This window comes from Mya arenaria, chromosome 10, assembly GCF_026914265.1.
Source record: "Mya arenaria isolate MELC-2E11 chromosome 10, ASM2691426v1".
Lineage (NCBI taxonomy): Eukaryota > Metazoa > Mollusca > Bivalvia > Myida > Myidae > Mya > Mya arenaria.
This window is the reverse complement of record NC_069131.1, coordinates 14906629-14922158: the sequence shown is the minus strand read 5'-3', so window position 1 is coordinate 14922158 and position 15530 is coordinate 14906629. Positions and strand designations below refer to the sequence as shown.

The following is a 15530-nucleotide window of genomic DNA, read 5'->3' as shown; positions in this document are numbered from 1 at the left end:
GTTGAAAGCAAAATTTTAAATCTAATTCATGGTGTCACACATATTAATGGTTATAGTCATATATGGCCGTTATATAAGTATTTATAAGTGTTGTTTTCAACCCATTGACTGTCACTGTGTCCTCTAGGGTTAATTTAAACAACGTTGGTAAAAACCTCCTCACACATAGGCGAAAACACCCCGACGTCAACTTACGTGTACTGGCGAATAGGACTTGAGTTAAATTCGTTCCAATTTGTATATGTACGTTGTACATCGTTGATGGTGTTCGTATGGATGCGTTTAGTATTGTTCGTCGGAAAATTTTAAGCATGTTGAAAAATTTGTGGCGAATAAAAGTTTCGTCTAATATTCGTTCAAATTCGTTTCAATACGTTAACCAATCGGAATGTCTTCGCATAGCGTTCGTCAACTGGCGTAAGAGTTCGCATGTTATCAGGTCACCATTAGCTAATTTGCATATCAAGCGATCGAGGACGATCCCATGACGAATCTTTGCGATAGATTGCGAACTTGTATGAAATGTAGCGAATAATAACATATTGTAGCTAACTGAATGCGAAATTTCATGACAATTTAAAGCGAGTTGTAACGATTGGTTGACGTTCAGAAAACGAACGTCAGACGCTTGCATACGAATCATTACGATGGGTAACAACGACATACGAATCCACGCGAACCATTACGCATCTAAATTTCTTGAGTAGTTTTGAGTATCTCAACAGTTTTGTGTATTTCTTAAATTTTATATATAAAAGGAGGAGTAAAAATATTAAGATTATTAGTTATTCCTTTGTCAAAATTGAAGATATACAACGCCTGATGCTGGCAGTATATGGCTGTTATGGCCCGCCAAAAAGTCTTCCAACAACAACATAACATCCACTTGTGCATCAGAATCCGCTTCAGGGGGAGGTATGGAGCCAGAGCATGGTTTAAGTGTAAATGCCAGGATCCATAATGCATCATAATTCCTGGATAGGGTGCAGGATGGTTCCATTAAATTTTCTGACCCACAGCCCTTTCCCAATGACACCGTCGACATGCCCTTTCTCTTGGTGGGTTGGGGCTGGGTGGGTGGGGGTGACGCCTTTAGCCTCAGTGAGCACATGCAGAAACCCTATGGACAGAGGCAAGGAGACTATCAGAAAACGCCTTTGGCATTTTGGCCAACCGATTCCAGGTAATTATCCCTTGTTTGCCAAACAAACAGTCGAAATGCTTACACAACAAAAATCTTTATGTTTGGTCCATAAATAATGTGTTCGATAAGCTTAAAGTCGAATCAACTGAAGTAATCCAACCTATCGCAGTTCGAGTGGAATTTCATTCATAGAGAATTTTTTTACGTTATTTCTTACGTATTGCAATATTTGTCGTCGGTCATTTCAGATACTCCTCTTAAAGATGAACCACAGTCAGTTAGGCTGATTGTCAAGACATGCTGCTTTCTCCACAACTTGATGAGGATGAGGTACCGCACTATGCAAAATAAAGAGGACAGAAGAGGCGACCTGGTTCCTATGGAATGGAGGAGTGATCGTAACTTGGAGAATATCAGGACTGTCGATATTAGGGGCTACAACACAGCAAGCAAAACTGTGAAGATTGTGAGAAATACTATGAAGCATTGGTTCAACTCTTCAAAGGGAAGTGTGCCATGCAAGACAGGAGGGTGCCAAATTAGAGGTTCAAATTAAGTGTAATAAAGTGGAAATAAAACAAACAGCAGTCAAACAGCAAGACGACGTGGTGTCGAGTCGAAGAAAGTAAGAAGGCAAATTGACCCCACCTGGTTTTCGCCAGTCTTGTACAGCGTCCGGTAACGGCCGGATTCGGAATACGCATCCGAAAAGCTTTGGACGGCTTCGGAAGCATGCGCAAAGTTGCGCTTTGGTTCACATGTTTGCGTTCTTAATCGCTAAAGGAAAGAACAAAGATTGTTCGCGCGATCCAACGCATTTTAGCGAATAACAGTAACCGTTCGTCACACTTCATAAATAAATCGCAATATATAGTTCCCCTACGTTTACCTTTCGTTTCATTTCATATTATGTAACAAAGTTTCGGTCGAAATTCGTCAGAATAGACAAAATCACCCAATTCGCGAGGCTGCGTTTGATGGATTTGCCTATGTGTGAGGAGGCCTTAAAGGAACAGTACATGAGGCAAGATATCAAACATCAATGCCCAGTTTATAATTGTCTTAATTAAAAAGAAAAATGCCACTAGGACAATTTTTCAATGGAATCCAGAAACTATCTCGATGTTAGCTGGACATGTTTGTGTAGTAGCAACGTTGCACGACCTCATATCAGTTGTGAATGAAAGCACGACCAGGGTTTATTCATATTCATTGTTTTTGGTCTGGAGAACTACAACCAAAGTCTTTGTGATAAAGGCATAAAACTTCATAATCAGACATATTTTTTGAGAGTAGCAGTCTACAGGGACCATAAAACCATATCGATTTCAAATTTCATATACAAGTGCACTACATTAAACCGATTCCTCGGGCTGCAGCATTTTATTGAGTTACTGCCCTTTATTCGATTGTTATCCTCGGCCAAACTACAAAAGAGATATTCATTCGGCGGGGGATATAGTCGTCTTTGACTGCTTTTGTTCAAAAAATGAATGCATTTCTATGATGTTCTTTGTTTAATTGTATACATATTCAATACATATATTTTCAGGAATAAATTATGAAACAAGCATTTCACAAGTTGTTCGTTATGATGATTCACTGACAAATTTTATTTTGGCAATTCTTTTATAACCTTGTTTCAACTGAAGTATACTTCTTTCCGATGCAGAAGGAATAAACAGGAACTGTTAGATATCATTTCAATCCGGATTTTGTATATCAAAGCTTCAGATAGGTCATTTCCTTCTATACCTTGCAAAAATCTAGTTCTGTCATATTTTCAATAATCATTAAAACATAGCTCTAATATGTACGTTGATGACAAACCTACGAGTAACTGAATTTGTGTTATTGAATAACATTTTGTGTTACACATTGTGAAAAAGAAATCAATTGAATAAATACTTTTAATTCAACTTGTAAAGTATTAAGTTTGTTACCCGCATTGTATAAAATTGTACATTTTCATTGTGAAATAATTCTCAGTCTGATAATGCACGTTTGTATAGTTTTATATTGTTATAAACATGTTTGTTAAAACGAAAGAATTACGTTTAAAAAATAAGTATAAACCCTCAGTAGACTTACATTTTACTGACCGTTCCAAGGCGGCAACAATCATTAATAAACATACCTAGTTTATTTATATAGTATATATGCACTGTACTGTTTGTGATGTTTTGTGCTGTAGTTCCATGTTTCTGATTTGATTTTTTTTGCTTTTGTGGTCTGTGTCTTTTGCGTTTGCCCTGTGCCATTAAACGGGGTTCATGTTTAAAAAAATTGGTTACTGAGCTTGTTTCTATAGTTTTTCACATAAGAATATGATTTTTCTGCACTGCTAAGACTGAGTTAAGAATCGATCCTGCAAGTATATAAACTAGCCTTTTTTTAAAAAGATCATGGTATTGTCATAGATTTGGCAACGTCGATTTGCAAAACGTTAACGCTGGCCCTTACTCGAAAATATTTTTGATATTCCGATGAGCAAAGGTGCCCGGTGTTAGTTATTCACTTTTGTAACAAGGATAATCACTCTGTATTGTAATTATTGTGGAGTTAGAAAAGCTATTAACTGTTTGTAGTCGTGCTCCCGTTTTAATGAATAAAGGTATAAAGGGTAAAGCAAACCTTTCGACATAAAACTATGCAACAACTCTCTCATGTTGGCACGACACATCATCATCATCATCATCATCATCATCAACAACAACAACATCAACAACAACAACAACAACAACCACAACATAATCATCGTCATCTTTGTCATCGACTCCATCACCATCACCACCACTACAAACCACTATCATCATTTTATCATCAACATCACCATCATCAAGAACATCTACAACACAGCAGACCAGCATACTACTTTCACGATTATTATTGTCATAATCATCATAAAGCATATGTAAACTATAAAGTAATACTCAACAGCTAAAGTATTGATATTGCATAACTGTTCTTGTAGCAAAGAGTCTTTTTCCTAGTTGAAGTAACTCGAAAAGTATTTGTTTATTTTTGTCAAGCCATTAGAATATACAATTTAAAGTTTCAAAACCAAAGGTACGATACGATTTCTATATTTAACACTGAAGTACATTTTGCATGCATATCAATAACAGTAACTAAATACATGTATACACAACCACAAAATAACTGGCATTGGTTTATTCTCAAAAAATGAATTCAAAACAACGGATAAATGGTAAACCATATATACATTACTGATTAATCAAGAAATAAAGTTTCATTTTGAGGCGAAAAAACGCACAGGATAACAAAAACATATAGCTTTCTTATAATACAAAAGTAATTTCATTTCAAAAGTGAACTCAGTATACAGACGATATCTAAAACAATGTTTAACTAACGGAAAATGATATCAAAAATAATTCACTTAATGATGATATTTCATTTTTAAAATAACTCATTTATCACTGCGAAATATACTCCCACCTTTATTGTATAATTTCTGCCTTTTGGCTTTTAATGTACAATGACGTAAGCATGTCAGTTGTAGTAAAAGTCGTTTGAATATTACTATTTAAATATCAGTATACAAAAAAACCTTATTAAACGATAGATATATGCTGACAAGTCCCACTGAAGCAGTGGTTTCGTATTTTATTGCATACGGCGAGTGGTAATTGTCTTTTGAAATTAACATAGATTAGTAAAAGCTACAGTATAGAACTAGTACAACTAGTAACTGTTGTTGTAGTATTAGTCATTATAATTGTTGTAGCAAAAGTAATTGGAATATTACTTTTATAATCTCTGGAAAACGGATTTGAACAATGCAAATATACTGACTAGAACCGCTGAATCAGTGGATTCGTCGGCCAGTGGTCATTGTCGTTTTGAAAATAACATACATAAAATGTTGGACGTTTCACAACGACTAACATTGGTTGTCAGTCAAATAAGTAGTTTGGAGATCAGAGAAGATGTAAACGTTTGTCATGAAATGTATGATTTCATGAATTTGGCCATAAGATTTGATTCCAAGATGTTTTGCTAATGAGAATATACAATATAAAGTTTCAAAACAAGGTACAATACGACTTCTATATTTAACACTGATTTATGAGTCAATTGTGTATGTATATCAATAAATGTTACCAAATACTTGTATACACACCCACAAAATAACTGGGTTATTCTGGAAAAAGGCTTTAAAACAACGGATTGATGATAAACAATAAAGCATAATGTTTTATTTTGAGTCGGCAAAACATTCAACATGCGAATACAGCTTTCGATGTTATAATGCAAACCATAATTTAATTTTAACATATGTTATCTCAGTTGTAAATGCTTGACATAGCATACATGAGGTGTACACAGACGATATTTAATTTTGTTTAACAAACGGTATATTATAACAAAAGTAACTCGCCTAATGATAATATTTTTCTGCCTTTTGGCTTGTTATGTGCAATGAAATAAGCTCTTCAGTTGTGAATGAGAGCACCACCAAAACTGGTCCAACGGTACGAATGATTCTCATGCAGTTGCATGTCCCAGTTCCCATTGGAGCACTGTACCCAGACAGTTTCGCCTACATCAAGCAGAACAAACACCTGACTACTAGAACAGGTAGAAGCGTCCTTCTCATACTGTACACTACTAATGAGTACTGACCCGTCCTTCACTATCTGGAGATAAGAATAGTAATTTGATGATGTACAAGTGTGCATGAAGAACAAGTAGAGACCCCGTTCTGGAGCGGTGAACTTGCCCGTGGTGGCGCTGTAGCCGCTTCCCTGGTTGGTCTCCACTGTCTTGTACACAATCACCTCACCTGTAGACAGGCTGGTGGTCTGTGGAAAGTGAGCGTTGAAGAACACCAGTGGAGTAGCGATTTGGTCTGAAAAATGATTGTGATGTATTCATAGATATCAATTATAGTTTTTTGTGAGAGTGGATAGTTTTACTTGGCATTATTGTTACGAAATGATAAAAGTGCTAGATTATTTATCATACGATAGAAATAGGCGTAGCAAAATGAAGACTTTAGTTTGATAACTCTTATGTTGCCTTTCATTTTGTAGATAAGATATATAAAATCAGTTCATATTTAACAAGACTCACACTCCATATAATGTTGAAAACATTATTTTTTTCAATTTTTCTTACTTTTATGATAAAACTTAACAGCTAATGCGATAAACTTATTCTGATATAATTGTATTTATACAATTCAATTTTTCAAAACATTACTTAAATTGTCAGCAAAATAGATTTTCATTCTCTATCATTTTTTTTTAAAATAATAGCTTAAGGTGGAATGCGACCCTGAGCGAATTTTCGAGTTAATTTCTGTAAACTGGTTTACGAATAGAAGAGCATATGCCAAGTTAGGGACTGTTTTTACTTTTTCAATATTCGGAACAGTTTTGAAACTACGAGTCTCCAAAATATACCACTGACGTCAATTTTGAGATGTCTGTCTTTTTTGCGATCCAGCTACAATTACCGATGTTTTCATCAATTCTTTATTCACCGCTATGAAATGTCAACATCAAGTGCTTTTTGTGAAAATGTTCACGGACATATTTGTATTTTTCTTATATTACGTTTTTTTTTATTTTAAATTCGTCTAAAACGTCATTTTTCGCGAGAAAAAAGGCGTCATGTTTTGCTGAAAGTGCGCCTTTTTTAATTTTTGAAAAAAACTGTTCGCTTAAATTTTGATTGTTTAAAATACATGTATTCATTTTATTACCAATCGCCTGATATCAAGAACAGTGTACCTTACCGACTTCATTTTTGCGCAGTATCAAATAATCTAACCCATATACCTGTTTTTTATTCAATAAGTATTGTATTAAAACGTTTAACACGACGTTAATCGAAATATTATTTATGTTCATAAGAGTTTTGTATAAACCACTGATAAATAATATATTACAGTTATTGTTTTTTTTGTGTTAAATTTATAATTTAACATTGTTTTCTTCTGTTGAAGTCCGAATAGTAAGCATTGTCAAATCATTATAGCACTGATCATAAATGAACAGATTCAACTGTTTCTATAAGCTCATTTTGTTAAGGGTGGTTAAAGCTCACGTACAAACACACGCACAAACACGCAGGTAAAATTAAGGGACGCACGCGTAAAAACGCACCCAACTCACCATCACACACCCAAGCACGCGTGCACACGCAAGCATGTAAGCGCACACGCATACACATACACACACACACACATACACACGGGCGCACGCTCACACGCTCATGCACGCTCTCACACGCAGGCATGTATGCACGCGTGCACACGCATTGTACGCACGGTAGAGACTTTGAGTGCGAGATAAGGTTGCTATGTTGGCTTCTGTATCATGGACATTGAATGCATCGCTTAAAGTTGTTTCATAAAATTGCTTGTACGCACAAAAGACTTTGAGTGCGTGATGAGGTCAGGAAAACAGAATATCAGTTATGCGTTACAACAAACAATGCATTGACTATCAAAATAAAACAGCATTTTACTGCACTTATAAAATTAACTTTAAGATCATCATTTTAGCTATTTGGAACATATATTTTATCGTACTGTGTGTGTGTGCTGTGTGCGTGTAAAACGCAAGTATAAAACACAATACGCAATGCTTTAAGATGCACTCTTGCTCCCAAATACGATTTACCGCAATTAATAAAATTGTTTTAATATTCCTTAAAGGATAAACACATATCGAAAATAATGGTTGTTATAAAGGATACTGAGTTTAATTTGAAAGAAATGTGCATAAAACACGGTATTTCAACGTTATGAGACGATAGTAGATTACAGTAAATCATTTAGCATCCACCAATCATTTTAATATTTTCTCGCTTTCTACAATAAAATACAAGGGTTATCAGTAAATAATAGTTTGCATAAATTTATTATTTAGTAAGTAGTAAGGGTTAATCAGTCAAAATTGATGTTTGTTAAACATGTGTATGTATTGATTTTGAATAAGAGTGTCACTTTAATAATATAGTGTGTTTTACATTAACGCCGGTGTAACATTCATTTTCGACCCGTTATATATTGACCGCATGAGTCATTATTTTCTGTTCGAAGAATGACCGATCAGATTTAAACGTTAACAACTGAATCCCCAAAATGTTGTGTAATAAATAGCCCTCGTTGAAAGTGTATCAAGGGTTTTATTCAATACCAAACTTAGTCATCATATTATGGTCACACCTTACTAAATTGAATTTATTAATTGCATGTTTTTTTTATACAACGATAACCAATTGGTTACATCAAACTAAGAACCAAATCACTGACCTCTATTATCGCGTTTTTTATTACATTTTGCTCCGATAATGACAAAAAGAAATAAACTTGGATGTTTTTAAGGGGGAGGGGTGGCGGTTGCACCACATCTACTGCCTGGATCCATTTGTGCTTATTACGATGTTGATTTCTGTCGATTATCTGTTTTTTGTTTGTATGTTATGTTTTGTGAATGAAATGCATGTCACACGCTGAATTTACTATGCTTTTGCTTAGTCTAGAGCCTTTTAACTGCAGATCTATGCTGATATTTATCGAAATAAAATGGTAACTGAAAAAGTAGTTGAACTATTTGTTGTGGAGTTATTACTGTATATGAATATATAAAAAAACAAAGCACTAATCAGCATAGTCCCATGACTTGAAATATTGTTGATGTGTATAATCAAATTATTCTTATTCAGCAAATGAGATTGCTAAATCATTTAGAAAGCCTCTCATTAAATTGCCGCCAGATTTAAGTCATTCGTCGATGTATAAAGTTGGTTATTTAGCGCCGTCTTGTGTCAAAATAGATATTTTGTACAACAACAATAACAAATATCCCTTACATACAACTTATCAGAGTTTTATACTAAACAAGACACTCTAAAATTTATAATCTTACCATTAAATTTACAAAACAATGAGTTCGATTAACGTCATGGTAAACGTTTTAATACAATACGTATTGAATAAGAAACAGATATGGGGGTAATATTATTTGAAATTGCGCACAAACAAAGTCGGTAAGGTACACTTTTCTTGATATTCAGCGATTTGTAATAAAAAATGAACACATGTATTTAAAAAAATCAAAAATTAAACGAAAGGCGCACTTTTTTCAGCGAAACACGCCTCCGTTTTTCCCGCGAAATTTGACGTTTCAATTGAATTGAAAATTAAAAAAACGTAAATAATAAGAAAGAAAAATATATGTCTTTGAACGTTACCACAAGACGAACTTTAGGTTGAAATTTCATTGCGGTGAACTAAGAATGATGATGAAAATTTCGGTTATTGTAACGGGAACGCAAAAAAATGACAGATGTCTCAAAATTGACGTCAGTGGTATATTTTGAAGACTTGAAGTTTCAAAACTGTTCCGAATATTGAAAAGGTAAAAGCAGTCCCTTACTGGGCATATGCTCTTCTATTCGTATATCAGTTTTCAGAAATTAACTCGAAATTAAAAATACGTAAAATATTGCTTATAGTGAGTGGCTAGTATCTTTAGGGGTCTTGCATAAGTTTCATAAATATAATTAAAACCTTTACAAGCTGTAATTTATTGGTTCGTCACAATACCATAATACTTTAATATGTAATGCATAAAATGTGCAGCTAACAATGTACATTTCGATTTTGCGATAATTTCCTGAAGAAAAGAATCTTTCCACTCGATGGAAGCGCATGGGGTCAAATTTGTCCAAACTGCATCATAGAATAATTTAGGGAAGATGATCGTGTTTTTAACATCGATAATAAAAGAAGAAAAACACTGCACTAAACAGATTATATGAATTAAATGGATTGTCAATCAAACAGGGTAATGATCTGTAAATGTAAACAATGATGTTTCATAATAACCAAATTGTAGGGTTTCTTGATGGAAAACCATGCTGTTTTCTTGAAAAAAAACCCTGCTATGTCATGCTACAAAATAGTGAGATATGGTTAAGACAGATATCATACCAATGTCATGTTTTTTTTAACGCTGATATATTGAGAAAACAGTGGGAAAGTCTTACATACATATATATCTACATTTAAGAGCGGGACACACCAGCCGGTTTTATGCTCATGGTTACAAGAATCTTTCTTGGTATTCTATGGTGTAGGTTTTCAGATGAAATGATTTTTCGATAAAAAATGTGAAATTGTTAAAGGCAATGTATGGTTTTGATTGTTACTAATGAATCTGTCATTGGAGAAATAGCCAATAAACATCATACCATTAACATTGGGTAATTAAAACGTGTGTGAGTTGTTTCTGGCCTAATGCGAACATCTTTAAATCGGTAATTCCAGACTGGCATTATGATAGCAACAATTCCCACATTACCTTGCGCTACGACAGTTTATATAAAAAGCTTAAAAAGATTCCTGTCACATAACGGTCTTATTTTTGCGCCATTCATAAACACTCAATAACAACACTTATAATACTACAACTGTGTTAATTGGTATCTTCTAATATTCAAAAATATAATAATGTTATAAATAGATGACATGAAGTAATTTATTTATGAATAAGATTGGGCAGAGTTAGTAATCAGACAACATACTGGACGATGCCCGTCTGTATGCCGCAAGTAAAACTTTAAAACTTTAAAAATATTTCCGTATGATAATAATAATAATAATAATAATAATAATAATAATAATAATAATAATAATAATAATAATAATAATAATAACAAAAACTATAAAATTGATAATAGTTAAAATAACAACAATAATAATAATAATAATAATAATAATAATAATAATTTGAGAACATGTGTTGTTGTTTTTTTGAAAACGTGCCAATAATTTCTGAAGAGAAGTTTCCCATATAAAGACAGAAAGTGAAAACTAAATGCGCCATGTTTATTATGAATCGACATGGGGTGCAGGAAATTGATATACGGTCAGCTAAGAAAGATTTCTGTTTAAATGGATAGTTATGATCAAAGCAGAATGAAGAAATTTTCATGAGTATTCATCCGAATTTATTTCATTCTCAGTTTGAACGTTCTCACACCACACCACTCACGCCACTTAATTTTTTAAGTGCACAAAAGCTTAAACCTGAACTAACCTTTAATATCATTGAAGGCGGCAATGGTTTGTTCTAGCAGAGTGTTAGAATTGGACACTATCTTCTCCAGTGTGCTGGACTGGTTTCTCTCAACTTCCTCCATAAGCGAAACCAGTCTGCGTTCTGCTTGCTCCTGTTGGTCCTTAAAGGCATCAACGGTCGCGTGTAAACGTTCGTTTTCTTCCTTGATCCGAGTTAGGTCTTGCTCAACAGTTTTGCTAATTGCCTTGTTTTCCTTTAACACTTTCTCAAAAGCGAACTCCATGCGAATCATTCTCTCGAGCACCTTTTCCTCGTAATCGTATTTGGAGCATGCTGAACACGATGGCTCGGAGGCCACGGTCATGCTGACCAGTAACAACAACTGAAGTAGTCCAGTCATTCTCAAATGAGCATTCACTGAATGTTACTATACAGGTTAGCTGAATGTTTGCGAATGAGTAAATAATCGTTAAATATATTCAAGTGCAGCTATCGAATACTAAATGAATACCGTATTTTCTCAACTTGTAGAAGTCAAAATGCTGCATGGTTAGGAGAAGACACGAACAGATACAAATGGTTATTAGGGCTGCGTATTGATGCTGGCGGAAGTAGCTGAATTGAGTGGATTTTTGCAGATTCCTAATCCACGAGGCACTAGAATTCAAAATCTGCAAAAGTCAACGGGAGTCAAATACGACATGCCGGATCAAAATGAAATACTAATATCCGTTTTAATTTAAACATTACTGATTCTAGTCATTTAAAAGATACATGTTTTTAATAATAATGTCATTTGAATTACTCGCTGATTTGATTTCTGACGTCATTTTAATACTTCACAATGGCACATACTATAACATGATGTCAACAGATGCGGCTGTATTACACCGGAGTTGAATTAGGACAACCATATTTTGCGATATGTATTGCGAGCGGATTTATGATGGATAAATTCTTAAGCACGATACCGGGTACCAAACATAAGGATTGATTTATTATCGCGTTAACTAGGTCATCAAAAAAAATTAAGTTTTTTTAACGATTACATAAAATCGAACCTTTGGCTGAACAGTTAAACAATCTCTCTGTATTCGTACTTTTCTTAACATGCAATCATGGTTCATATTGTATCAAATAAACAGCTACGTCAATGGCTGACAATCATATCACGTAGGTGTTTATTGAACATTATGATTGATATTTTGTTTTAATTCATTTTTTAAGAATCAGTTTATAATAATGCTTGTTTTCGCAGGTGTATCGTTGGTTCAAGTTACAAACGACGCAAAGTTTTATTGTGATGTGAACTGTGAAATCGTTAAGGGGACTTGTATCTAATCATATCCGATTAATTTAAGCAATATTACGGTAGTGCTTGGAAAAGTTTCTTACATATGCTGTATAAGAAATCCACACCCAAGATAAAAATATAATTTTATGTTGAAAGCCTACAATTCTGACATTTCCAGATATGTAGCAGCCGTGACAAACAGAAGGGGGTCGTATATCATAAAGTCTGTAATGCAATCAGTTTCGATTAATACTTTATAAAATTTGGAAACCTATTTCATATGGTTTATATTAGACATAAACTTTGATTAACAAAATCATACACCTTTTCATCACATATATATATATGTGGAAACAGCAGTTGTGTTGTCAGTTACATCAAAGTAGGACGTCATTTCTTTGGTGAAATTACGTCGTTTTTACTATAAGATACAAATTCGCACGTCGCGGTTCTATGTAGCATTTGCTGATGGGTAATCCCGCCCGAAATATCCTGCAAAAGAAGATGGATGTGCCATTTAAAAGTTTTTTAAATTAGTTAAGTACCTATGAGGCGTCAACACTTTAAACTCGTCTGGCGTTGCAATTACGAAGATTTATATTTCCATGCTAATATGCCAGTTTTATCATAAAATGCTTTTTCTTTGACACTTAGGTAAATCAAAAGTACTTGAAAATCATTAGGGTTTCTTCATTTAGCTTAACTACCTAAACTTTCAAATAATTTGATGAAAAAGCCTCACGTAAAAAAAACATGAATTAAAAATATAGAGCATCGACCAAGTATCGTCATTTTCCTTTGACCACGGAGTCTTCATTAAGCGTGTATGTTCTGTTTGTGGTATGTTTGTGGTGTTTGTGTCTTTCGTTCGGTGTCGTAAGAACCTTAAGCGTGTGCCTCTAAATGGATTTTTGTTTTCCTTCTGAGCTTGTCCCTTAAGAATTGATTGTAAAATTGACTTTGTAAACTAAACCTTGGTATCACACTTCATTATGGCATTGTAATTATAACACTATAGCACTGTAGGATATAATGACGTTGAAAAGATAGTATTGTTCAAAAATTGAAACTATGGTATTACAAAATGCATGTAAAATTTCGCTTGCAGTCGTCACATTTAAGATCTAAACAAACTACGATATTAGACATAATAAAAACAAACCATCAATGTCATTACAGAGTTAATAACATGTTATACATATTTATTTTTATTTTAGTTCATTCTCTTGTGAGAATACAATATTTTTGCATTTTATTCCCCCACGTAACGTCAAACACCTTAATGTCGAAAGCAAAATTTTAAGCCTAATTCATGGTAACACACACATAATGGCTATATTCATATGTGACCTTTATATAAGTATTTATAACTGATGTTCCTAAACCATTAATTGTAACTGTTTCATCTATGGTTAGCAATGGAAACCCAGTTTATAATTGGCTTAATTAAAAAGACATTTGCCACTACGGTGTTTACTCTATGAAATCCATAAACTATCTCTATGTTAGGTGGACAGTTTTATGTAGTCGCAACGCTGCACAACAGCATATCAGTTGTGAATGAGACCCGCACCAAAACTTGTTCAACGATATGAATGTTAAGACGGGTTCCTGCCTGCATCCCCAGTGAAGCATTGTGCCCAGAAGTTGACTACGGTATAAAATTGTACAAAGGCCTAACAACTAGAAATGTTATTATAGACGTTGACACCTTGATAACTTGAAATGAGGACTAAGCCTTATATCATTATAAGAAGAAGTGTATATTTATTTGTATTGTTGCATGTGTTCGTGTAAACATATATACTCCACGTGCTGGAGTGATGGATTTTGCCTTGGTATAGCTTTTGCCATTGCCCTGGATGGTCTCCACTGTCGTGTAAGCGCTATCACTCCAGGCTGCTGGTATGCATAGAGCGAACGTGGAATAACACTAGTGTGGTAGCGATTTTTTTAAACATAATGTATAATTGTATTTTTCGGGAATGTTTTTTTTGTGTGTAAACATGTCATCATTTAAGAACTAAGAGCGATATATTTTACGTTTGTAACAAATAAATGAAGGTAGTATATTTATGATCTGTGTTTGATACTTCCTGTAACGTGTGTGTTATAAAAACACAAAAACGTTTGATTTCTTATAAAAAGGTTAGTGCGACTAGTGAAATGTTGTTCCGATGTTAATTTGTCTGTCCATTCGTCTGTTTTTTGTCAATCTGTCAGTACTTTGCCGCACTTTATATCGCCTGATTGTACACACTAATATACGTGTTATATTCTGTTCCGCTGTTCATACGTCCGTTTGCCAATCTGTATATTTGTCTGACCGTCAAGTTTTTGGTCATACATCCAAAAGCTTGACTTTTACACACTGATGATAAACTGTGATATACTGAGATATACTTTTCCGCTGTTCATTCACTTGACGGTAAGTGGGTGACTTGGGCGTACATCCAAACTTTTACACACTTTTATACTTGTAAAATACTGTTCCGTTGTTCATTCGTCCGTCTATCCGGTAGCATGTATACGTCTGTCAATCGGCATATTTGTCGGTTTGTCATACGTCCAATCACTTTACTTTTACACACTCGCATACGAGCTAAATATTGGTCCGCTGTGCATTCGTCCTGTCTGTTATATTTTAGTTTGTCGTTTACTTGGCCATACATATTATCCCTTAGTTATACCAACTTGTTTTATAGGTTTTTTATAATTTGTTTGGCCATTGTAGAGGTATAAAAGCATAAACCTAATACCCAATTATTTCTTAAAAATGTATTCTTTGCAATAATTCCTGACAGCGCATTCTAACGGTACATTTGCGTTCATTCCTTTAAAATCCAGTTTTAAAGCTTTGGAAGTGCGCCCACGTTCTCTAAACTATACCATATCTGCTAATGTTTGTTTTTTCTACAATATCAGCATTATTCTTTCATCAGTAGATACAAAACAAGCGTTTGAAGTTTGACTTTAGTGTCTTTCACCCTCTTATATATGACGGTATGTCGTTTAGCGACAAAATGAA

At 34.2% G+C, this 15530-nt stretch overlaps 1 protein-coding gene and 1 pseudogene across 1 annotated transcript; one reads left to right on the top strand and one right to left on the bottom strand.

Moving 5' to 3' along the window:
* The first annotated feature begins 647 nt into the window (after positions 1 to 647).
* LOC128204366 (uncharacterized) lies at positions 648 to 1700 on the top strand (annotated as a pseudogene).
* A 3904-nt stretch (positions 1701 to 5604) lies between these two features.
* Positions 5605 to 11608, bottom strand: LOC128204365 (heavy metal-binding protein HIP-like). Its single transcript, XM_052905781.1, has 2 exons — positions 11227 to 11608; positions 5605 to 6020 (listed from the first exon to the last, which is right to left on the bottom strand). Exons 1-2 carry the CDS (start codon positions 11606 to 11608, stop codon positions 5605 to 5607), a joined length of 798 nt encoding a protein of 265 aa, XP_052761741.1.
* Between the last annotated feature and the right edge of the window lie 3922 nt (positions 11609 to 15530).

Coding starts and splice junctions, on each gene's coding strand:
- LOC128204365 (XM_052905781.1), bottom strand. CDS start 11,608: ATGACTGGACTACTTCAGTTGTTGTTACTGGTCAGCATGACCGTGGCC. Junction 6,021..11,226: donor CGCCTTCAATGATATTAAAG/GTTAGTTCAGGT, acceptor ATCATTTTTCAG/ACCAAATCGCTACTCCACTG.